At 40.7% G+C, this 26051-nt stretch overlaps 1 protein-coding gene across 1 annotated transcript in view; it reads right to left on the reverse strand.

Moving 5' to 3' along the window:
- Window positions 1–26051, reverse strand: part of KCNU1 (potassium calcium-activated channel subfamily U member 1) — a 138379-nt gene that overhangs the window by 106547 nt on the left and 5781 nt on the right. The window contains exons 3-13 of the mRNA XM_078379691.1: window positions 25219–25280; window positions 20793–20883; window positions 18312–18423; window positions 12516–12591; window positions 10986–11061; window positions 9948–10118; window positions 7309–7400; window positions 6089–6199; window positions 4663–4768; window positions 1086–1168; window positions 627–696 (exon numbers count right to left, since the gene is read on the reverse strand). Coding sequence (XP_078235817.1) covers window positions 627–696; window positions 1086–1168; window positions 4663–4768; window positions 6089–6199; window positions 7309–7400; window positions 9948–10118; window positions 10986–11061; window positions 12516–12591; window positions 18312–18423; window positions 20793–20883; window positions 25219–25280 — 1050 coding nt within the window. The remainder of the gene's footprint in view (window positions 1–626; window positions 697–1085; window positions 1169–4662; window positions 4769–6088; window positions 6200–7308; window positions 7401–9947; window positions 10119–10985; window positions 11062–12515; window positions 12592–18311; window positions 18424–20792; window positions 20884–25218; window positions 25281–26051) is intronic.

Consider the following 26051-nt stretch of genomic DNA (forward strand, 5'->3'; position numbering starts at 1 on the left):
TTGCAAAGGCAGCAGGGCTGGGGAATGGCTTGGGTCCGGCTTTGATCCCTTCCCTCCTCTTCCTATGCCATGCAGGCACAAGAAGGGGAGGAAAGGGGAACCAAGCCATCCTCCACCCCAAGGGTAGGATTCTCTTCAGGCAGGCTTTAGCAAGCTACCCTAAGGGAAAAACCCCTCTCTGCTTATGCCCCTGAGGAACAGCTGATCCGTGGGGGCATAAGTAGATAGGGTATGAAGGGACAAATATAAAAGGGTGATATGCTTGTCAACTGCCCTGAATGGCCTTTGGCCAGATGGGTGGTATATAAATTAAGCAAATAAATTAAACAAATGAATAAATATTTGTTGCTTCATATTCGTCAGGGTCTCTGGACCCCAAGAATATAAAGCAGCGAATATCTGATGAATCCGGGATATTAGTTGACTATCCTGATTCATTTTTCTATTCATCCCCATTTCTACTTCATTAGAAAGCAGTCAATAGGAAATTGACGGCACCTCTGCTTCCATGAGCAGGAATGCTTACTATTCACATTTAGAGCTGATCTTTAAACTGCATCTCTGTTATTTCCTCAGAATGGATGGATGGATTGATGGATGGATGAATGAATGAATGAACTCCCAACCTTGTTAGAAGACTGGATGATCTGTATTATGACTCTGGTATTTGGGTAGTGGTTCTTGATGGACAATACCCTATATGAAAAACATAACCATTGATAAGTCTACTTCTTGTGGCCATAAGTTTAAAACACATTAGCACCAGCAGCTGCTCAAAGTGGCTCATTGCAATATTTCTCTTATTTAGCACAGCACTAAAACTGAAATGAGCGACTGAAAGCCACTAGCCAGGAAGTCTGTCTGGAAACTTAAAGCAGATAAAAGGGCCCTCCCAAAGTTATTGGCTTCCAAACCCATTTGCCAATACTTAATTTTTCCCACCATTGAATATGGTGAATGACAATGGCCATGCTACCTGAGTAGAATGCAAATCATAATCCAGCAGAACTGGTGGGCACCATGATAGGGAATGGAAAACTAATAAAATCCAAGACTGAAAAGCCACATGGCAAAATCTGTCTTACCTCATGATGTTGGAAGTGTCTTCCACATACGGCTGAGCAGAACAGGTGTCAGCTAAGATGAGGCATGCTTCAGCGTATTCCATCTGTTTCCCAAGACAGTGATTTCAGCCTGATAGTCACACAGAGCTTATGTTCATTCTTGACACACTTGACAAAGTGATTAATGTCCAGTTTAAGGCCTATTCTCCTTGCACCTGAGTGCCATGCATGAACATAGGAGGAAGAGTACAAACACTAGTTCTGCCCAACTCTTTGTCATTCTCCTCTCCCTTTGAAGCATGGCTGGGCAACACATGGGCCATGGGCTACCTCCAGGTCTCTAGCACTCAAGTACATGAATAAGACACTAGTTTTTGCTATTATTCAGGGCGCAAAATATGGAATGGAATTGTAATGAGAATGCAAAACTTTCAATGAGCTCAGAAAAAAACTGCATCCAGCTTGAATGGGGCCAGTTTCGTGAAGTTTTGTCTTACTCAGCGACCTATAGTAGTGCCCTGCTTTTGTTTTTACACATTTGCCACTACTAAACTCCAATGTTCTCTAGACAAACGGATGGAGAGAAAAAAATGATATCTCTGTATTCATCCGTTTATTTACAAGTGACCAGTCTGAGTGGGGAAAATTTGATAACCTTTTCAGGAGAAGAAATATTGGTAGGTGATGAAGCTTAGTGGTGACAGTGGTCATTTCAATTTTGTTTAAACTACTCTTAGAAAGAAAAACTCCATTCCTGCATTAAAGGAGCTTTTAGAACTCCCTCCCACCCCTTTCGCCTCTCCTTGCCTCCTCTTGAATGTTCTGGATGTTCTTATTCTAGAAAAATTGAGGGGGGGGGAGAAGTTGGTGTTGGAAAATAAGTTATCCTCTCCTATTAAACAATTGGTTTCCATTCTCCCAATTCAGCATTTTGTGCAAAGGAAAAATAGTGCTAAAATAAGGAAAACCGTGACTATGAATGATAAAAAATCAGTTTTCTGATAGTACAATTGTATTTGTCCAGATCCACTCTGCACTGCACTCCTATCCTGCTTTTGTATTAGGTGTGAACACTGTCTTCTGCTTCTTACATTGACTTTTTTATATATTTTGATTTTTCATATATTTGCCCACATATTTATCTCATTGTTTTCTTCCTGCATATTTTCCACTGCACGCAATTTTTAGCTATTCATATTTAAAGTATATGTGTGATTTCATCCATACAGAAAGTACCACAAGCTTTTCAAATGCATGATTTTTAGAGTTATATTGAACATTATCTCAAAACTGCGAAATTTTGTGCAGTAACTGGAAAATTGACACAAGATATCATTCAGGCTGGTAGAAACACTTTACCAAAACTTTACCAAGAATTTCAAGAAATTCTTCACCTTGTCCACCTTCAAGGAGAAGAATATTGCATTCTTCATCCTTCCTTATAAGGATGAGTAGAATTAGCATTTACATTTCTATATCAGAATAATGAATCAATTTGTAGATGTTGCTATTAGAAATAGCCATGAACTGCCAGTTTGGCAGTTTGTGCTGGTTTGTTTTTTTTTGGCAGAACAGGTGTGTGATGTTTCCCAGCTGTGCCTCCTCCAGCAGGCACCTCCTCTGGGTGCTGCCTCTTAGTAGTCGCCTGCTGGAGGAGGCAGGTCTAAGAAATGCCAAACATCTGTTAGGCTGAAAACTGAAGTGGCACAAACTGCCAAATTGGCAGTTTGTGCCCATTTCTCGTTCTCATTTATTTGTTTAAGAGGCAATGCAAGAAATCTGTACTTTGTCATGTGGGCATGTGCGTGTCAAACCGCCCATGCACGCACACACGCTGTACACACACTCAGTTTAGACATTGTTACATGGGGACACCCCATCAACTTCTCAGTCTCATATTTCAGCTCAGAAATTTCATCCAGAAATAACTGGAATGTCACTTTTGGTTTTTAGAAAAAAATAGGACATCCAGCCCCCCCCCCCCTCAAAAAATGCCTGAGCAGAACTGCCTGTCCTGGAGACTTCCAGGTGTACTAACACACATATAAGATGCAACCAGATGTCTGCAAAGGCACATATCTGATTGCACCAAAAAGTATTTCTTTGATGGGAGCAATCTCCTTTAAAGTGACCCTTCTGTCTTCTACGGAAACACTCTATCTTGGCCCTAAAAAAGTAGAAGGCCTACAGCTTGATGGATTAGGGTTGGGCTGAAGGGCATCATGTGATTGCTGGGGGGGAGGAAGATCACGCTGCACCTCTCCCGCAAGCATTCCAGAGTGTGATAGAATTCATGTGATCACAACCGTACTTCTTTTCTCTCTCTCTCTAAGTAACTTTGTTCTGTTTTTCATGGAAGAAAACATTTGTTACAAATGTGCTTCCATGGAAGTGCAGTGCAGTATATATTGTAGGGGCACCATTCCCAAGGTTGCTAAGGTGTTGGCTTCATCTGCAGTAGAGGGCAAACCCTCCTGGATGACGTCACAGCTGCTTCTGAAGGGCATGATTGCCCTTCTTCTTTCTCATTGGTGCTAGAGAGCTTGCTTAATTGCCTTTCCTTAGGCCAATCATAGTGGCATGATGTCACCATTGTCCTATCTGAACTCTGTAGCCTATCTGTATAGTACTGTCCACTATCTGTGAGCTTTGTAAGGTTAATAAAAGCACAGTCCTCCTGGGGGTCAGGGCAGAATTCATTGGGAACCCATTCGGTGTTAATCTGCCTCTTCTACTAGTCGCCCACCAGGAGCACTGCTAGCAGACATCCCTCTGTGTGTGTCTGACTTCTTTAACTTCTGTCTCTAAGAGACTATTTGCTATCCTAATTATCTGGTGATCATCACAAAGCCCATCAGCCTTCTCATTTCATGACTCCGACATCTCATTGTCCAAACAGGTGTTTGGTGCTGTAGGGTCCGCCCAGGTCATGCATATTCATATGCTATCTGCATAGACCAATGGGAGTACTGGAGGGGTGGAGTCACGAGACATAAGAGACTCAGCAGGAGGAGGGGGAGTTTAGGTAGAGAGATAGAGGGAGTTTTGAAAGAGAGTTGAGAGAAGGTTTTGGTCTCAATCGACTAGATAGGCGGGATATAAATAAAATAAATTTAAAAAATTAAAAAAATTTGGGCAGGAAAGTGGTGGTTGAGAGGGGATGAAGGAGGGTGTTTGTTAAAAGTTAACAACATTGCTTGAATTATCTACATCTGTAACAATAAACAATTTCTATTGGGTTCCTTTAAAATGACATATAGCCTGGACCTCGGCTATTAATAATAGGTAATGTTGATGTAATCAACTGGTGGCAGCTGAGGGACAGGTAGAGTGAGCTCTTAGTTTGGTGAAACAAGCAGGGGCCACGTGGGGATCGCGACAGGTGCTTCTAAGTCCTGCCTCCTCATTGGGAGTCCACTGTTCCCTGTCCTTCTTTCTCCATGCACTGTCTCTGAGTGGGTGCCTGCTGGGGGAGGTGAGGCTGGGAAGCACTGAGCACCCATTTGGCCAATAAACAAACAGGCATGAACTGCCAAAATGAGGTTTGGAGCCATCTCTACATTAAATCCTGTTCATCAAGATGATAAGGGACTCCTACCTGAACTCTCACCAGATCTTCAGTCTTCATTACTGTTCCTTGAAAGAAGCTGGTATAGGCAGCATAACATCTGAATATAGTTTCCAGCTCAAGAGAAGGAGGGTTTCTGGATAAGAGGGGGGGGGAAGCATATTTTTATTGCTATTTTAGTAGTGTGCAATGCTTCATCCCTCTCCTCTGGAAATCTCTCTCAGCAAAGAATGGTAAGCTATACAACCCAATTTGCTTTTCTATGACATTCCATGCTGATATAGCCTCCCAGAAACCACTTGGAGATAGAGTTGCCATATACCCAATTGGCTGGGTTTTCCCGAGAATCTAGGCATATCATCAAATGTCCTTATGCTCGTACAGATTTCTAGCTTTCTTTGAAAATAAATGTGCCCTTATAGAAATCAAGGTATTAGACAAAAGACAGTGTCACTACTCTATACAATTGTTCTGTGGGAAACAAGTTTACCACTGCCTTGCAGTGGATTTAGTTAAAGAGTAAAGCTTTCCAGAGAATTAAAAATGTAGCTTTGCTATTGTCTTATGGAGAGTGGCGATGATAAGCGCCCATGGCAGTGGAGCAATTGGCTACACGAAGGACAAAGGAGGCCAGAGAATCGACTCTCGATTCCTTGGGTACATGTTTACAAAGCCTAGCTTATCTGTAGACAGCTAAGGCCTCTTCTACAGAATTGCCTCCACAAAGTGCATAGTATGAAAATCAGGTTACATAGATTTGGGAAACTGAAATATGGCAACCCTACCTGGAGGGTGCAGGTTGAAGTCCTCAGAAGCTATTGATTGGCCACTTTAAATGTTCATCTCTGGGAGTTGCCCAACCCCCAGAAGAATATCTCTGCCTGTGAAAGAAAATCCCATTGTCTTCATATGGCTAGCAAGAGAGACAAGGCAGGTATGCCCTTTGCCAGTGACTCTCAGTGTTGCCTTATCCTCCAACCCAACCCCCATCAAAAGTTTCTATGGCTTGGAAACAGAGATGAGCACCTCGCCTTAAAGTTGGACACGATTGGACTAAATGTCAAGGGCAACATTTACCTTACAATTTTTGGAACAACTTTAAAACTTCCTTTATAGAAACTTTCACCCTTCTTGGACTCCTTTTCTTGTTAGGATCTCCTACTATGAGACCTTACTTATCATTCTCCTGAGCTTATCAAAATCAGGTTTTTAAAAACCTAGCATAGATGTGTGGCTACACTCTGCTTTGGTTTCCTTTGATATCAATAATTCTAGTAGAACATGGTCACTTTCACCCAGAGTTCCCTTGACCGCCACTTCCTCCACCATCTCTATTGGTTAGAATCAAGTCAAGGATAGCTAGTCCTCTAGTTGCTTTCCCCATTTTTTGTAGGAGAAAATTATCAGCCAGCCAAAGCCAGGGATTTCATCCATAGATTTAGAAAACAAAACTTACTCTCCCAGAAAGATTATCTCAGTTGCAACATCTCCTGTAGCTTGAGCTAGGAAGTCCCTTAGGAAAGCAGTTACACTATTCAGAGTGACATTACCACAAACAACAATAAACCTGCAGGAAGAGAAAATGCCTGTAAGTGATTTTTTTTAATTTGAAAAATATAGCATGACTATAGTCCTAACCATGAATATTGGTTAGGAAATCGATCAGTTTGATAGATTTCGTAACCAATGTGATGTTTTAGGTTAGAAAAGTCAAAACACATGGACAGATGTTCATATTCTACCTGTTCCCCTACCTTTTACACCACCTCGGCTCATTAAGATTTCCAGAGAATTTGAAGTTTGCACACTTTTGTGGAATTTGGTTGAACCAAATGGTTTTGCACTTGCATGTGCTCCACATGTTTCTAAATTTCAAGATCACATGGTTGCCAGTGATATTTTGTTGTTTTGAAATAACAGTGGACATTATCCTTTTAAACACCTGTTCTGTCTAATAACTAAGCAATCCACAACTGTGTAAATGTCTTAAAGGACATAACTTCCTAACAGAGCTAAATCTAGACTTGATTAATTTCTGAGTCTAAACATGTGAGTCATCATATCTGGGACACAAACAGTTGCATTTTTGGAATGATGGAAGTGTATATTCATAAACTGTCTCTTTTTCCCCATCTTCATATTCCTTTAAGTGTATACTCTCCGTCAACAAATCCAGCAGCTATAACATCTAAGATTTAGTTTTGTACTTTTCTGCTTTTCTTATTTCCCCCATCATCCCATGTTCTGTAACATATAGCCTGATCTTAAGTTGTGAAGGACAAAAAGATGGCCAGTTATATGGAACTTCGTTGGTCCAATAGATACATCTCAAATCTGCTTTTAAATTTTACTCTGCTTTAAAATTTCCCCATTCACTGAATGGGGCTTTTCTACTTTGCACTGTGGGGTATTGTTAATCCTGTTTATTTAAGTACAAATGTATTGTTGTAACAAAAAAGGAAATGATTCCCTATAGTTATAATTTTAAATTTAGGACTAGGCTTAAACATATTGCTTTATTACAAATATGGTACATTTGATCTTTCTACCAGACTGATTCATCCCAGTTTTCTAGCAAAACAAGGGTAACTGAGTGTGGACAATTCTGAGAAGTATTCACATTGAATTATTTACTTCTTTTTAATTGTGGTAAAAAATAAAATCAAAATAACTCACTTTCTGCCTTTCACCATCACATAGGAACCCTTGTAGAGCTTAGTGCTTCCAACAATGTCAGCCATTTCAGGCACCAAATTTGCAAAGAGGATCTAAGGAGAACACAGCATAATAACAATTATTTCCCACATTCAAACAAAGCTTTCATTGTCCAAGTTGAATTTTATGATATTACTTATAGGGAACAATGTACTATACAAAGAGTGCTAACTATCTTATTGTTAGTGAATTCCAAAATCTTGCCATCCTCTTTTAAAACTCCCCTATGCATCAGTGTGATTTTTTCATCTTCTTCTTGTGGAAAATGAAATCCTGGTCTTATTTTCTCATTCTCTCTCTTTTAATTCCTGACTCCAAACAGAGCACAGCTGAGCAATAAAGCCGAGGCAGACTCAGGGAGCTCATGACCAGAGTGAGTGAACAGGACGTTCCCAGGAGGGAGATGGGAATGAAAGATAGGAAGGTGAGGTCTGCTGAAGGAAGAGGAGACCAAGAAGACAAAGGCAGAGATATGAGTGGGTTTTTTTTTAGAGTAACAACAGGAAGAGACCTAGAGTAACCCCTAGAAATTGCCCAAACAGAAGCAACAGGTACTCAGCTTAAAAGCTATATGCTCAGGAGAAAAGGAGGGGTGTGTGTGTCCTTAACAGGAAGAGCCATGTGATTGGCCTAACAGAAAGGGGAGTGTCCTTATTAATGCTGAGAGCTATAAGTAGCAGCTGTGAGTTCTAGAACAGCTTTTTGACCCCTGACTCTGAACAGAGCACAACTGAGGAGTAAAGCTGAGGCAGATCCAGGGAGCAAAAGAAAAACAGTCACTGTGCAAACATCTAGAAAACAGTGCAGTAGCAACTAGAAGCCAACATGGATTTGTCAAGAACAAATCCTGCCAGACTAACCTGATCTTATTTTTTTGATTGTGTCACCTCTCTGATAGACAGAGAGAATGCTGTAGACATCATATATCTTGACCTCAGCAAAGCTTTTGACAAAGTCCCATAATTAGCAAGCTAACTAGGTGTGGCTACAGAATTGTACTCAAAGGGCGATGATTAATGAGTGCTTCTCCAACTGGAAGGTAATAAGTAGTACACTCCAAGCCTAAGTCCTGGGTCTGGTGCTCTTTCACATTTTTATTACTGGCCTGGATGAGAAAGTGCAAATAATACTTGTCAAATATGCGGATGACACAAAATTGGGTGGAATAACTAATACATGGGAAGACAGAAACAAAATTCAAAATGATCTTGATAGGCTGGAGCACTGAGCAGAAACAACAGAACAGAATGAAATTTAACAAGGATTGCTGCAAAGTACTGCACCTTGGAGAAAGAAGACAATTGCACAGTTACAAGATAGGGGATACCTAGCTCAGCAACACTAGAAGGATCTTGGAATTATCATAGATCACAAGCCGAATATGAGCCAACAGTGTGATGTGGCTACAAAAAAGGCAAATGCTATTTTAGCCTGCATTAATAGAAGTATAATTTCCAAATCCCACAACGTGCTATTTCCCCTATATTCAGCACTGGTTAGCCCTCACCTTTAGTATTGTGTTCAGTTCTGGACACTGCAGTTTAAAAAAGATATTGACAAATTGGAACAGGTTCAGAGGAGAACAACAAGGATGATCAGGGGTCTGGAACCAAGCCATATGAGGAAAGACTAAAAGAATTGGACATTTTTGACCATGAGAAAAGAATACAGAGGGGTGATATGATAAAACTTTCCAAATACTTGAGAGGCTGTCATACAGAGGAGGGGCAGGATGTGTTCTCAGTCATCCCAGAGTATAGGACACAGAACAATGGGCTCAAGTTACAGAAAGCCAGATTTTGGTGGAATATTAGAAAAAAAAACTTCCTAACTGTTAGAGTAGTATGACAGTGGAACCAATTACCTTGAGAGGTGGTGCCAGTCCATCCATGCAATAAAAAATATATCTGAAAAGGGCTTTTCGTAAATAGTGGGTCAATGAGGTCACTCAGTTTAGCATCTATTTCAGTCTAGTTTCTTAAAGGAAAATAATTACCACTCACTCAATAAAGATGCATGTGGAAAAAGAGTCATGGAGTGGAGTGAAAAACACATCAACAAATAAGGAATTTAATAAAGAACTTAATGTATGTTTAATATTGCTTTTGTTTACCATTTATCAGAATGGTATTTGTAAGTTCTTTTTAAATATTTGTTTACTTACTGTTTTGAGCTTTAAATATTGTCTTGTAATGATGTAAGCCACCTTGGGTCCATTTTAAGGGGGAAAGTGGGGTAAAATATTTTAAATAAAATTAAAAAAAAAGAAAAGAAAAATAGAGGGCATTGGGCAGTAATAAAGCATCCACAAGCTGGTCTCCATATGCATAAACTGCCTTTCAATAATGCCCAGCCTGATTTAATCAAAAGCAGATCCATGCTATATTACTGGTGCAGCTCATGATGAAACTTACCAGCTCTGCTACTAAGACATTTGTTGAAAAATGCCCCCTCCCACACAGTGTTTTGCCAGAATAGTGTGGAGAACCTCAAGAGGCTAATTGTGTACACAGGAGCCAGGAAAGGACAAAGGAAGTATAAAAACTAAATCAGACTTTAATACGCTGCGTGTTCACCCAAATCCGAGTGTAGTTTCTTACCAGACCACCAACAATGAAGAAAAGGATGAATACACGTCCTAATGTGGTTTTCACCACTACATCTCCATAACCGACTGTAGACATGGTCACCATGATCAGGTATAAGCACTCAAAGTAAGACAGGTTTTGAAAATTTTTGTGTTTCACCCAGGGATCACCAGAGTTTTCCATCTACAGAAGAATCAATAAAAATAAAAATATCAGAGAAAAATCTGTATAAACCTGGATGTCTACATTATTAATTCTTGACAATATCATATATACTGAGAATTTCAACTTTAAAAGAAAAAGAAAACTTTCCATCCCTGACTAAGTAACTGTATATAGAAAATGAGTGCTGTGGTAGGATTAGAGGAATGCTTAAGGACATTCATGATCCATTCCTCAAGGGGTGTTGCTCCCAATGAAGGCATTTCTCTTCTCCTACCCCTATCCTTGGCCAGACACCCAATGATATATCCACTATTCATTGGAAAAGCTCAAAGGGATGAACTGCTTTGAAAAGGCAGTTGTAATAGTTCTTGTAAATAAACCTGTAAGATCTACTGTTTGCATCATCTCATATATGACAGTATTATGATATTGATATCACCTTGAGCATATCCGTCTTATCAGCTTTTGGAAAGGTTGTACCTGATTAGTACAGGAATGGGAGACCACCAGAGATTACCACAATCTCCAGGTCAGATGAGGAATTAATCCTGCCTGAAACCCTGAAAAGGGCTCAGTGGACCAAGCCAGCATGTTTACTCTAACTAAGGTAGCTTACTATGCCATATGTTCCTAAAATGTCAGTCAGCTGTTTTCTTTTGGTATTTGGCATTAAGCCTGTGAATGAGATATAATTATTTTAAATTTTATTCTATTTATGTATCATGCAGGACTTAAGAAGTCCAAAATTAGCACTGTAAACTGGGACAAAGAAAAAAAAAACAATCCTCAATAACTAGCCAGTAACACTGATGTGAGATCTATCTTAGTCTATACACTGCAAGACCTTTTTTGGTATTTGCAGTCTTTAGTATTTGCTGCACATACCCAGTGAAGAAATCCTGCAGCCGTGAGCCAGGTACTGACAAATACAGCTAGTAGTTTCGATAGTTTGATTGCAGTCCTGAGCAGGCAAGGGAAGAGTGATAAGAGAGATAAAGCAGTGACAGGTGCTAAAGTCAGCTCAACCTCTTCCTCAAAGTATCTCTTAAATCAATCAGCTGTGTTGTAAATACAACTTCCACTGGGCACTGGGTTTTTATTTCCTATTGCTGTAGCCCAGTTGCAGATAGATATGGATTTGTTCTCTTTTTGTATTGTCCACCTGCTTTTCTTGGCCCCTGTGATTCCCTAAAGGAAATAACAATTTAAAAGTCCCTAAGATTTCTGAAGGGACATGGTGGCGCTGCGGGCTAAACCGCAGAAGCCTGTGCTGCAGGGTCAGAAGACCAAGCAGTCATAAGATCGAATCCACGCGACGGAGTGAGCTCCCGTCGCTTGCCCCAGCTCCCGCCAACCTAGCGGTTCGAAAGCATGCAAATGCAAGTAGATAAATAGGGACCACCTCGGTGGGAAGGTAACAGCGTTCCGTGTCTAAGTCGCACTGGCCATGTGACCACAGAAGATTGTCTTCGAACAAACGCTGGCTCTATGGCTTGGAAACGGGGATGAGCACCGCCCCCTAGAGTCGAACACGACTGGACAAAAAAAAATTGTCAAGGGGAACCTTTACCTTTACCTAAGATTTCTGAAGTATGCTTCCAAAATTCTCTGCATTCCAATTCCTCCCCAGAATGTAGAGTTCCAGAGTTTCTGAACTTGTATCCAATATGACACAAATGCATTTGAAGCTCTTCACTGCTGTGTTGTTGGCTTATAGTTTCAAATGTTGCACAGATAACACTGTTGGCTACAGTTCTCAATGTCTGCAGTTGAATTTTACCTCTTCATTACTGATACACATCTGAACATCAATAATCAGGTTTAAGGTTTGGGCTGATGCTTTATCAAAACACACATGTGTATCAGTGACAGGAACTGGTTGAACAATAACTTGGTGTCATGGTTGAATAGGAGCCTTTGGTGTGATCTTTGACCAGTGCTCAAAGGGATTCCAATACTATGACTGGCAATATCAGAAGGAAGTTTTTCAAGGGCAGTCAAAAAATTAATTGTCTTCATCTGACTGTAAGGATGGAGTATTCTAAGGCAGTGGTCCCCAACCTTGGGTTTCCAGATGTTCCTGGACTACAAGTCCCAGAAACCTTCACCACCACCTCTACCGGCTAGGATTTCTGGAAGGAAGTCCAAGAACATCTGGAGGCCCAAAGTTGAGGACCACTGTACTACGAATCCTGCGCCAGGATTGCTAAGTCTCAGAGCACCAACAGAAGTAGCCAGGAACTGCTATGCTTCTCCAAGTCTCCATATGAACAAATCTAAGGATGGATGAGAACATTTCCATCCATTTTATTAAGAATGAAACATGCTTCTTAAGCAAGAAAAAACTTGAGGGGAGGCATGAGAAAGAAGGAAGGATTGTTGAGTAGAAGGTGACACTTTGCAAGTTTGGCTTACCCACTTGTGGTGACATGAAGAAACTGTAATATTTTGGGGAGTTCCATCAATCTGAGTGCTCTCAGGAACCTTAAACCTGAAGAGAGGTGGAAAGTGACGGATTAAGTATACGAGAATGCAAGGTCTTACTAATGGAGAGTACGACTATATTGAACAATCTCTGAACCCAGCATATTTCCTATGCTAAAACTGCGCAAACTTTTAAAAACATTTTTTTCTCAAGAAATGTTCCTGAAGACAGCAGATTCAGCTGCTTCAGGCTTACAAAAATAAAAGCGGGGGGGGGGGGAGTGTTTCAGCACAGTTGTCATTAAAATGTTCTGGAAGTTAGCAACATGTCAGTTGAAAACCAAACAGTTGTGGCTTTTGCATAGTTGTTCAATGTAGAGCAGTTCATTGTCAATCTTCTTTAAAATATGGCCATCAAAAGTAAAACTGACACAATAATGCTGTGTTCTTGCATTGAGATGCAGACCATCTTCAACAATCTTACACAATGTTGCACTAGAGTAGACCCACTGAATAAGTGGGAATTTGGAGTCAGCTTCTCCGTAAGTTCCACTAGGCCCTCTCTAGTTGTGGCTTATTTTTGGAAGCTCCTTTGGGAAAAACAGCCCCCCACACTGATGCTACTTCCTTAGAGCAAATGAAAAATGTGATTGGATTAGAACAATTTTATTCCATTTTGGCCAAGGGAATTGTGTTATCTGGTCAAGGACAAGAATCCTAAAAATGCAATGCAGGCATCTGAATATGCTGATTCCATCAGTGAGATTAGAGATCTTCGATTTTCTGAGGTAAAAATTGGTAGAAAAATGTGGGACGACAGGTCGAGAGGGCTCCCATCTGGTAGAGATTACCTCAGAAGTACGCAAGCTACTGGAATTCATTTTAGAGACAAGAGCACAGTCACCTGAAACCTAATAGTTCTAAGGGAAAAGTTAATAAGGCCATTTATTTTGAACCCAAGGCCAGTAAACAATGCTATGCGTGTGGACAGAAAGGTCATTTTTGGGTGCAATGTGAAACTCAAAAGAATAGGGATTTTAACCAGCATAAAGATGGAAATTCCAGTCAGCCTAAGAAGGTGTTTTGTGTGCAGCATAATAAGGCACAGCAATCGGCAGTTGAAGTTGAGGCTTCTTCCCGCCACAGCACGATTGCTAAGGAAACAGACTTGGCAGAGTGCCCAGACATTCCAGAAGTGAGAGTGATACAATGTTTCCTAATTCAGTGCAATCAGGATTACTTGAATAACTCTGCAGAGCCTATTTTCATTGACAACATAAAGTATCTGGCTCTGAAAGATACATGTTCCCAAGTTATTATTTATCACTCAGACATCATTCCTGAGGAGAATGTGTTGTAGAACAAAACATCACCCTCAAAGGCATTAGCTCAGACATAGTGGCGCTGCCAATGGCCAAAGTAGCAGTGAGAAACCAGGGGTGGTGTGGTACAGTATATGGAAAGTAGTAGTGTCAGACTAAATCCTTGCTCCTTGTTTGATTGGCTTAGATCTCTCCAAGCATGTGCAGAGTGTTTTAGTAGTAACCCGCTTCCAGGACAAGCAAATTACAGTCCCTGAGGAAAGACTAGGAGCCCTAACCTCTGAATTAAACCTGGGATGTCCCAGTCTGGAGGAAAACCCTGAAGTAGCAGAAATGGCTGAGGCTTGTGTGATGAAAAGGCCTGGGAAAGAGCATTCTGTCCCAAGGATGAAGTGGTGATGCTGAGACCCATAGAGGAGAGTGAGTTGCAGCTAGCATGGTCAGGACCTGTAGATGTGTTACGACAGCACTGGAAAGCTGAGGAGGCTAGTATTGGGAAGTCTCCACCTGCAGCTGCCAAAGCACTTAAAATAATGCAAGCAAACCCCTACCTGAGAAACCCGAGATTAAAGGGGTAGAACCATATGATGAAAATCTTGAAACATCAGAAATAAGCCAATTGTGTGAGATGGCACTTAAAAGAAACTTGCCTATGAATTTTGAGGTGAGTCAGGATAGTGGTTCCCCACATATGGAGAGTGTTGCAACAAAAGTACTTGTGGGCCAGTTTGTGGGTAAGAGTAAAAGCAAGAGCAATAATATCTCAAAGAAGGATGCAGCCATAGATGTTCTGGAGGAGGGGAAGAAACTGCCTACTCTTTCACCCAGTTAAGAAAATGAAGCCACTACCTGAAGAGAAAACTGGCTTAACCTGGAAAAGGCTAGCCAAGGACATCCAGTGGATGTCAGAGTGTCAAGTGGCTGTTGATTGTCTGAAGAAAGTGTGGACTTCAAGCCCTGTCCTTGTTGCACCGAACTCCAACTGGGAGTTAATTGTGTACATTGATATGTCGAGTATGGGTCTGGAAGCCAAGCAGATGACAGCGGTAATCTACACCCAGTGACTTTCATCAGCAGGAGACTCCAACCTGGTGAGAGACATTTGTCTGCGATTGAGAGGGCATGTCTATCCATTGTCTGGACACTGCAGAAAATGAAGCCCTACATTAGGGGAAGGAAGTCTTAAATGTTTAAAGTGGTAAGTTTGATTTGGTAAACAGTAATAGAGATAAAATTGAAGAGTGGAGGACAAATACAAGTAGCCCTAGAGCTAATGAAGTGATTGGGCCAAAGCTGAAAGGCTTGACATCCTGGGCGTCAGTGAACTAAAATGGACAGGAATGGGCAAATTCAGTTCAGATGATTATCATATCTACTATTGTGGGCAAGAAGCCCTTAGAAGGAATGGAGTAGCCCTCCTGGTCAACAAAAGAGTGGGAAAAAATGTAATGGGATATAATCTAAAAATTAATAGAATAATTTCAATACAAATCCAAGGCACACCTTTCAACATCAGAGTAATCCAAGTTTATGCACCAACCACCAATGCTGAGGAGACTGAAATTGATTTAAGGAACTAGATTTGGTGGACAGAGTGCCTGAAGAACTTTGGATGGAGGCTCGTAACATTGTACAGGAAGCAGCAACAAAAAACATCCCAAAGAAAAGAAAATGCAAGAAAGCAAAGTGGCTGTCTAACGAGGCCTTAAAAATAGCAGAGAAGAGAAGGGAAACAAAATGCAAGGGAGATAGGGAAAGTTACAGAAAATGGAATGAAGACTTCCAAACAATAGCAAGGAGAGACAAGAGGGCCTTCTTAAATGAACAATGCAAAGAAAAAGAGGAAAATAATAGAAAAGGAAAAACTAGATATCTGTTCAGGAAAGTTGGAGATATTAAAGGAATATTTTGTGCAAAGGTGGACATGATAAAGGACAAAAACGGGAAGGACCTAACAGAAGCAGAAGACATCAAGAAGAGGTGGCAAGAATACACAAAGGGATTATACCAGAAAGATTTGGATATCCCGGACAATCCAGATAATGTGGTTGCTGACCTTGAGCCAGACATCCTGGAGAGTGAAGTCAAGTGGGCCTTAGAAAGCATGCCTAACAACATGGCCAGTGAAGGTGATGGCATTCCAGTTGAACTATTTAAAATCTTAAAAGATGACGCTGTTAAGGTGCTACATTCAATATGCCAGCAAGTTTGGAAAACCCAGCAGTGGCCAGAGGATTGGAAAGGTCAGTCTACATCCCAATCCCAAAGAAGGGCAGTGCCAAAGAATGCTCCAACTACTGTACAATTGCACACATTTCACACGCTAGCAAGGTTATTCTCAAAATCCTGCAAGGTAGGCTTCAGCAGTATGTCGACCGAGAATTCCCAGAAGTACAAGCTGGATTTCGAAGGGGCAGAGGAACAGAGACCAAATTGCTAACATGGGCTGGATTATGGAGAAAGCCAGAGAGTTCCAGAAAAACATCTACTTCTGCCTCATTGATTATGCAAAAGCCTTTGACTGTGTGGACCACAGCAAACTATGGCAAGTCCTTAAAGAAATGGGAGTGCCTGACCACCTTATCTATCTCCTAAGAAACCTATATGTGGGATAGGAAGCAACAGTTAGAACTGGTCATGGAACAACTGATTGGTTCAAAATTGAGAAACCAGTACGACAAGGCTGTATATTGTCTTCCTACTTATTTAACTTATATGAAGAATACTTCATGCGAAAGGCCAGACTGAAGGAATCCCAAACCGGAATTAAGATTGCCAGAAGAAATATCATCAACCTCCGATATGCAGATGATACCACTCTGATGGCAGAAAGTGAGGAGGAACTAAAGAACCTCTTAATGAGGGTGGAAGAGGAGAGTGCAAAAATGGTCTGAAACTCAACATCAAAAAAACTAAGATCACGGCCACTGGTCCCATCACCTCCTGGCAAACAGAAGGGGAAGATATGGAGGCAGTGACAGATTTTACTTTCTTGGGCTCCATGATCACTGCAGATGGTGACAGCAGCCATGAAATTAAAAGACGTCTGCTTCTTTGGAGGAAAGTGATGACAAATCTCGACAGCATCTTTAAAAGTAGATACATCACCTTGCCAACAAAAGTACACATAATCAAATCTATGGTTTTTCCTGTAGTGATGTGTGGAAGTGAGAGATGGACCATAAAGAAAGCTGACCACCGAAGAATTGATGCCTTTGAATTGTGGTGCTGGAGGAGACTCTTGAGAGTCCCCTGGACTGCAAAGAGAACAAACTTATCCATTCTGAAGGAAATCAACCCTGAGTGCTCACTGGAAGGACAGATCCTGAAGCTGAGGCTTCAATACTTTGGCCATCTCATGAGAAGAGAAGAATCCCTGGAAAAGAGCCTGATGTTGGGAAAGTGTGAAGGAAAAAGGAGAAGGGGACGACAGAGGATGAGATGGTTGGACAGTGTCACCGAAGCAACCAACATGAATCTGACCCAGTGGAAGACAGGAGGGCCTGGTGTGCTGTGGTCCATGGGGTCATGAAAAGTCAGACATGACTAAACAACTAAACAAAAACAATAAGTATTGGTAAGATATTGTAATATTTGCATGTTCTTAGCTGTTTGTTTATGAAGGCAAACTGCTAGATTTACCCTCATAAAACAACCTTATTAAGGGGGGAGGACTGTGGCGATCACACTGCTTTGGCTCATACATGAGGTTGTTTGCATACACCAATGGGAGCTGTTGGGAGGCAGAGCTAGAGAATCCAGAAGGGAGGGGTGAGTCAGAGAAGAGAGGTTTGGTCATTTTTAGTGAGAGTCAGAGATGAGAGTCTGAAGTAGAAGTTATTTGGTTCTAGTTAGGTAGGGTGGCACTCCTTTAAGAGTTAAAGGAGGCAGTTTGGAGTGTAGAACTTAGAGAACTAAGAGAGTTAAGAGTGAAACATGTTATTACTGATCTAATGAATACATTAAAGTCTGTGAAGAACCTGTTTAAGCAAATTGTAATCAATAAATCTGTCTTATTCAATTTTATATTCAGCTTGGACCTCAGTCTTTCTAATTAAAGAATGTTGACAGAGGTCAACTGGTAACAGCAGAAAGAAGAAAATTTGTCATGGGTCTCAGGCTAGTGAAACAACCTGGAGACACGTGGGTAAATGTCTCAATAATAATAATAATAATAATAATAATAATAATAATAATAATAATAATAATAATAATAATAATAATAATAATAATACAATACGATACAATTACAATATAATATAATATAATATAATATAATATAATATAATATAATATAATATAATATAATATAATATAATATAAAACATTTTGATCCGCAGAGCTTAAAGGGACCTTAGAGATCATCAAGTCCAGCCCCTGTCAGTGATGCACAGTGGGAAAATTCAACTCCCAACCTCTGGTTCTGCAGCCAGAGAATTTAACCACTGAGTTTGTGTTTACTCACCAAGCCAGTTTTTTCCTAAATAGAAGGATATACAGACAGGAGTAATGGTGAAGAAGTCCACAATGGAATTCAGCTCAAGCCAAAATGCTAACTTGTCACTTGCTGCCAAGAACTAGAAAAAGAAAACCACCTACAATTAGAGGGCTGGCATAAAAAAGCTCTGTATGTTTCATTACTCCTCTTCCAATTACACCATGTCATCAAGAAGCCAATTTCTCTTTCATCCATTATCTTCCTACATGAATTGATGATCTGTAAGAGTTTAGTTGAAATATGCGCCTTCTGACCCTGCCCATCACATTTTGTATCTGCTTTAGCTTTCCCATTCAAACTTTTCACACCTTGGAAGGAATCCATGTCCTGCACATGTCAGTTACAGCACTCTGATGCCACCTGAACTGCCGTGGCTCCTCCCTGTGGAATCCTAGGATTTATGATCCCATGAAGTTCTAAGAATTCTCTGCTGTAGTTCAGTGGAGTGCATGAGACCGACTCTACAGCAGAGGATGCCAAGTACCTCCGCAAACTGCAAATCCACAGATTCCACAGGTTGAAGCCATGATCTAATGGTCTCCAGTGGACATAACTCTGCAGTCTACGTACTCTCAAAGTTTGAAGAGAGAACTGACGATATTTGGATAAACTTTGCATAAGATTGGGCCTCACAGTTATGCTGAATTTCTTCCTTCCTCTCTATGTGCAATGAAAGGAATTTGACATTACATATCTGTTAACAGCAGGCTTGTTGCAGCCTTTCCTCACGGCAATCTTGTAATAAGACATGTTTAATATCATCATCATCATCATCATCATCATCATCTTGGAACTGCAGAGCTGGAAGAGACCCTATGGATCCTCACCAATCCATCCCCTGTTAAGGAGGCCCTGCAGGGAATCAAACTCCCAACCTCCAGCTCTGCAACCAGATACCTAAACCACTGAGTTATCCAGCAGTTCTTTTTATTTAACAAAATACAGAACAGAACAAGGTACTCAGCACAGCGCAATACCTTCCCTTTGTAATTCCTTTATGAATGGAACTGGCATTTGCTTCCCAACACATACACAGTAAGTAGTCTTACTTAGTGGCTTCGTATCCAGAAGCAGCGAGGTCCCCTCCCCTTTATTATCACTTTACTTTTGCTATCAGACAGATCTTCAGAGGGGACACTTATCAACCCATGAATGTTGCCCCACCTGAGCCAGAAGCTTGATTTCTCCATGGGGAGTCTTCAGGAATTGATGGGTCTCTCTCATTCACACCTGCTCTTTTGTGTGAGTAAAGTGATGGTGGATGAAGGAGGGGCTGCTCTGCTCTTCCTCCTTTCATATTTATCCCACCTGCATACTTAACAATGCAATACATCCCATGAAGATGATGGTGGAGCTCGGGAGGGGGGAAAGATCTTACTTGATGTAAAGAACAAGATGGCTGCCCCTGTACCCCATGTTCAGAAGTTGACTGGATTGTCATTTGAAACTTATTTCAATACAGTACTAGCAATGGGCTTGGGTCTTCTGTAATACATGAAGGTGCCAGGAAAGGTGGGAGGGGGGGATGCTGTGAGGTAGGCCATATGGGACAGACAACAATGTCCTCCAAGCAGTGGAAAAATCATGGGATGCAGGGAAGAATGGATACTTCTTATATTTAAGGTACCTGCTTCATTTTTTTAAAAAAGTTGCTCAAATAAAAAGTAAAACAACAACAATAATACCGACAACCATCAGTGAATAGATTCCTGTTTAGCCCACAGTGATGTGACAATTGTCCCTTTGCAAGAATTTGGAGCATTCAGCATTGTATTTTGTTGTGAGTAGAGATGGTCATGAACCCTGGCTTCTCTGCTGTGCCTCCTCTGTGTGCTGCGTCGGAGCCTGCCAGAGGAGGTGAGTCTGGGAAGTGCCACACGCTATGTTTGACTGAAAAAAAACCCTGCCAGTTTGGCAGTTCAGGCCCAACTCTAGTTATGAATCTCTTTCCACTCCACCCTATTAATGTCTGAAGTGTAAATACTGTCTAGTCTGCCACTTCATTTTTCCTGCAAGTGTAGATCAGAAAGACAAGACAAGATAAAGCCTTCACCTATGGTTTGAAATTGTACAGCCTAGATATGATTTTACCACTTCATCAGCTGTGTAGGGGAATTTAACTTGCTACGTAAAGGGGGAAAAACTTATATTCTGCCCTTTATCACACCAGTGGAAGCATGTTTTTTTTCCTAGATCAAGGGAAAGGAATGATTGCCCAAGTGTGGCTGACTACAACACCCATCACCCCCCTAAATGGGCTATTCTGCCTGGAGTTGATGGATGCTGCAATAACACATGGATAACTAAAGAGTTCCCATCCCTTCATCGATGATGATGATGATGATGATGATGATGACGACAACAACAACAACAACAACAACAACAACAACAACAACAACAACAACAACAACAACAACAACGATGATGACAATCACAAAAATCACTCACCCGCAGTCCAAAGTAGATGAGAAAGAATAAATTGAAGCAAAGGTCAATCGTAATTGTTTGGTCTTCAAAGGACAGGCAGAATTGTTTCACACTGTAAGAGGCAGTGGAGGAAAGATTCATTATTGTTTATGATGAGATATGACTGTCCACACTGTCTTTGAAATCAGAGAGTGACAACTCATTAAACAGAAACAATGTGCATATTTCTTTGCAAAACAGCACAATCCAGTATGACCTTGTTTTCAAAACTAAAAGGAGGTTACTGTACAGTAGAATATGGGGATGATCTGGATGGCAAGAGATTAAAGACACACCAAATTAAGCACTTTTTCACCCAGGACATCATTAATTTGTGGCATTCCCTGCCTAAAGGTGTGGGAGACAGCCTCTCATTTAGGCGGTTTTAAAAGGAGAGTAGAACAATTCATGGAGCATGATAGACCCAATGGCTTCCAAGCATCATGCTGCCCATAGGCAGTTCAGAACCAGTAGGCAAGTAAATATCAATTATGGGGTTGGGGGGGGGGGGAACAATGACAGCTGGACATTTTATTCAAATCCTGCTATAGCCTCCAGCTGCCTGAGGTGAGAGGATTAACATGGTGTTGCTGACTGGTTCTGCCCCATCTTTTGAATCACTGCTGCCACTGTTCTGTTTTTGGCTATATGTGGGTTCATGGTGAAAAAGTGGTTTCTTTGAAAGAAGTTAGAGATGTGGGGAAAACACTAATGAAAATCCACATGGAGAGGCAGGGATGTCACTGACCTTATTAAGCCTACAAGCTGGCCATATGACCCTTTCTGTCTTTGTTTTTGTCCATTTTAAAACATCTTGCAAGTGTTTGCCGTGTGGAAATCTCCACATATAGGTTTGCTTCAGTAGCTCTTCCCAGAAAGCCCAAAGTTTGAAAAACTCATTTCTTTGGTGGTTAAAAAGTGACCATGCTAGCTGGGAGATGCTGAGAACTATAGTTGTGTAAAAATAATGTCTCCAAGCTGTGGGAGCTACCCCTGTTATCACATTAATGCAAACTTGTCAGTGCAGGTCCCTGCAATATTCTGAGCAGAAACAGGCCTATTTAAATGTACTACAACCATATAGATTCTCACTATCAATGAATATATGGAAGAATCTGTATTCATCCTATCATTACTATATTCCCCAAAGGATCTTTGGTGACAAAGCCCTCTCTAATTGTCAGAAAATTGAGACATTGCTTTACATAAATCTGTTCCAAGGAGCTGGGTTGTAAAATGAAGGGTGCCACTGATGGAAAATAGAACTTGGCATACCAGTATTAATAGCATACTCTCCAACTGTCTATTTACTACAGACAGTCCTTCTGTTCTTATATTTATGCCTAGTAAATTATAACTATCCTTGTTTTCTCTTTATTTTATTTTATTTTATTTTGCCTTTGAGAGATGGCTTGTTAAAATTGCGTTTATCTTCTTAAAGCTATCACTCTCCAAAATTTGTTTCTCTCTCCAAGATGTCTAGAAGTGAAACTACTGAATGAGGAATGGACATATTTATTCTACCCCACATGCATAGGAATACATGCAAGCAAACAAAAAGGCTCCATAAAGGTGCCTTTGAACTTCATAATACATTGTGAGTTTTGAACTACATAATACATTGTGCAGTTTTGTGTGGCATCATTGCTTGAACGTTGGATGAAAATCAGAGAAACCTCAAGTTCCATTTGGGTTCGTTTTTAGTACATGCAGTTGCTGGAATTGAAACAAAATATAACTAACGCTTTAAATTTCCCTTCCACGTTCAATTTCCCAACATCATTAATTGGCCTAAGAAGACAGCTTAGCCACTTCACAATATTGAGAAATTAAACACTTTTTCTGCTCTTCTATTATTATTATTCTATAATAAATACAATACATACATTATTATATTTTATCTATGGTTCCCAGTCTTCGGTCTCCAGATGTTCTTGGACTAACACTCTCAGAATCCTTCACCACTAGCTGTACTGGCCAGAGTTTCTGAAGATGGAATCCAAAAACATTCAGGGACCCAAGATTGGGAACCACTGTATTATATTGTAACATTCCAACATAATAGTACTCATATGCCATTCCCCACCAGGAGGCACAGGAGAGTGTTGCCATAGGCAAGCAGATGCTGAATGTTATGATGGAAGCCACACGGCAGTGCTCTAGCAATTCCCTTCTGTTGGAGGCAGAGCTATGCATTCTGGGTAATCTTTTCTTTATCCCCTAAGCCAGTGGTCCCCAACCTTGGGCCTCTAGATGGTCTTGGACTTCAACTCCCAGAAATCCTGGCCAGCAGAGGTGGTGGTGAAGGCTTCTGGGAGTTGTAGTCCAAGAACATCTGGAGGCCCAAGGTTGGGGACCACTGCCCTAAGCCATCTGGCTGCTCTTAATTGAGGCAGGGGATGCCATCCCATTTCCGTCCTTTAAAAAGAGTCAACTGCCGGTCTGCCTTGTTAGTAGAGAGGTCTGGAAGGGGACTGCTGTCTCACACTTCACCCCAAGAACCAACATTTCCTTGGGCTGCCCTGATACTGAGCCATGCAGAGTGGTTCCTACAAGTGTTAGAAGGGTGGAATATAAATTTTACAACTGGGATGAGAGTTACAGGCAATGTCCATCATCATACCAATAGGATTGTTGCAGGTGATTACTGATTTTTACTGATGAGATGATGAATGAAGCATGCAAGCAAATGACTAAAGTATAGGTTAATCTGGTCCCCGTGTTCTGAAGTTTGTAAAGAGAACCAGAGACCACACTGACTCCATCTTGGGTTTGAGGCCTACCTATAAATTGGTGTTGCTGTAAAAGCTTGTGAGAAGCCATTCCTACGAGACGAGGACCTGTCTAATTTTGGGGGACAGGGGTAAGGTCATTCTGACTGGAGTCGAAGTGTGAATTACCTCCGGTTACCTTTTCTTGATGTGTTTTTGGGGTGGGTGCGCAATTTCAACAAAGTTCCAGAAGGTTCTGCCTGGATTGGATTTGGATTGGCTGATGGGTAACATTCCCCGTTAGAAACTGTTAAGGTATATCAGTGAATAAATGTAGAACCTTGTGTCAACCTTGTGTTTTTCTGATGTTCAGTCTACTATTTTGTCTACTTGAGCTGCATTCTGCACGAGCCTTACTGATAATAGTTTTGAGTCCCGTTATATGAAAGGATGACTGGTGTTTGGCAGTTCTGGTTTAATTTTTTTCCCTCTTTTTAGTCTGCCTTTTTTTCTAGCCTTTAAAATCTTTTCCACACTTGTATGTTTCTTCAGTGTGGGTTGAGGTGTTGTCAATAAACCCACCCTTGACTTCTTGTCCCATTACTGATTTTGATGGCCATTCTACCTCATAGGCTATGTTTTAGCTCTGTGGCTCAGTTCCTTGGGATTGCTGACTTCAATGGTGGTGCCAGTCCAATACAGAAATGATTGACTGGGGAAGTTGGCTTTTCACAGCCCTTGATAGTGCTCATCATGTGACCTTACCTTTGAGATTGATCACCCAAGTACCTTTGTTTACACTTTTTTTTTTTACACAGAACAATATTGTGTACATGCCTCATTCTCTGCATTAGAAACCAGTGCCAGTGAGACTGGTGGAAAAAATCATCATTAAAATGGAATTTTAGTTTAATTAAATGATTTAAAAAGCTGGCATCCTTTGAGCTAAACCACATTCACACTGCATTGTATTATGCCCCATGCGCTACATCAACAAATCAGATTTCAAATTCCATTTGACACCCTTGACAGTTTCCGCATTTCATGCTGTTGACAAGTGCAGAATGACATAATGAAATTGCCAAAGCCATATTGATTTGTGCCTTTCGAAATGATGCCACTGTTTCCAACCAAGAACAGTCCCATTTCTGAAAAATGTAGTTGCTTGTACCCTATATCTTTCAGTAGTAACATATGCTGCAGTTGTAAATATCTAACAAATACAGTTGCTGTTTTCTCAGCATTTTTGGGCTCCAGATGCTCATGTGTGTCTTGTATTTAGGCTGCTAGCTTGAATTCAGCAATTGGATGGTGGGGCGGGTGGGGGGAGACAATACAGAATATGCCATGTAATATAAATGGGACAAATGAGACAGAGAATTGCAAAAGATAGCTGAATACAGTAGCGAGCTGAAAGGATCAACACTCTCTTTCAGCATTAGATAACTTCCTGTGTTCCTAAGAGTGCTTTGATAAGTTTTTAAGTCCTGCTTTGGGACCTTTCTGCCATCAGAGATGTGAAACATAAATGATTTTTTCATTTGTTTATTTATCATCATTGCTTCTTGATCTTATTGTTCAGTGCCTGGGCTATTTTGACAGCACCAAGGAAGAATGCAAATCTTTGACATATATACCTAAATTAAAAATAAATAAAAGAAGAGACGTTTCAGGAAAAGTGTGAAGATTTGAGTTACCTGTAACAGTTGATAAAGTAAATGATAAGTGATCCAATGCTAAAGAGGAACACCAGTACGACCTAAAGCAAAATTTAAAAAAAAATCACTGTATCAATGATAAGGGAATAATTAGTGAATAGTTACCTTAAAACATCTTCTAAAAAGGAGGATAAAATAGCATATTTGAAGTTTAGTATGGACACTTCAGACTTTGTTTTAGGTTTTCTTTATGTTGAGGTACACATAGTGGAGCACACTGTTCAGGAGGATGCTTTCTTCCTATTACTAGGGATGTGGCAACTCAAAACAAATTGTTTCATTCAATGTACAGAATCTTAACTTGCTGCAGTTAATTGTGGCTAATTGAGCAGGTTGTTGAGTCATATCTCAGTTGCGCAATTGGGCACATGACCAGAGACATGACTCAAATACACAAGGATACCTTATCAGTAAGTTGCAATCAGTGCTGATAAATTACAAAAATCTCACATCCATACTAACAAGGTTCTGACCACTCTCTTTATTGATCACTCATGAAACCTGAGTTCTCCCTTTGACTAGTCTTTCTCTCTCCTGTTCACATTGCAAGGTCAGGCTTTGTCAAATTGTGTTTCTTCTTTCCTTAAAATGTTCCAAAAATGTTGCCGCTCCCCTTAGCTCTCTGAGCGAAAGCTCTCGACAACAACCCCACACAAGTCCCTTGTCTTCAGTGCTCCACCCTTCTCCTTCAGCTTATGTTGTCAAACCTTGTTCTACTCATATCAAACTATTTGGTGTCTCATTCCTCACCTGGAACTACAAACTTATTTTTTTTTAACCCACAAAGATGGCACAAAATATTTTAACTACCC

The sequence above is a fragment of the Pogona vitticeps genome, chromosome 8 (assembly GCF_051106095.1).
Source record: "Pogona vitticeps strain Pit_001003342236 chromosome 8, PviZW2.1, whole genome shotgun sequence".
Taxonomy (NCBI): Eukaryota; Metazoa; Chordata; class Lepidosauria; order Squamata; family Agamidae; genus Pogona; species Pogona vitticeps.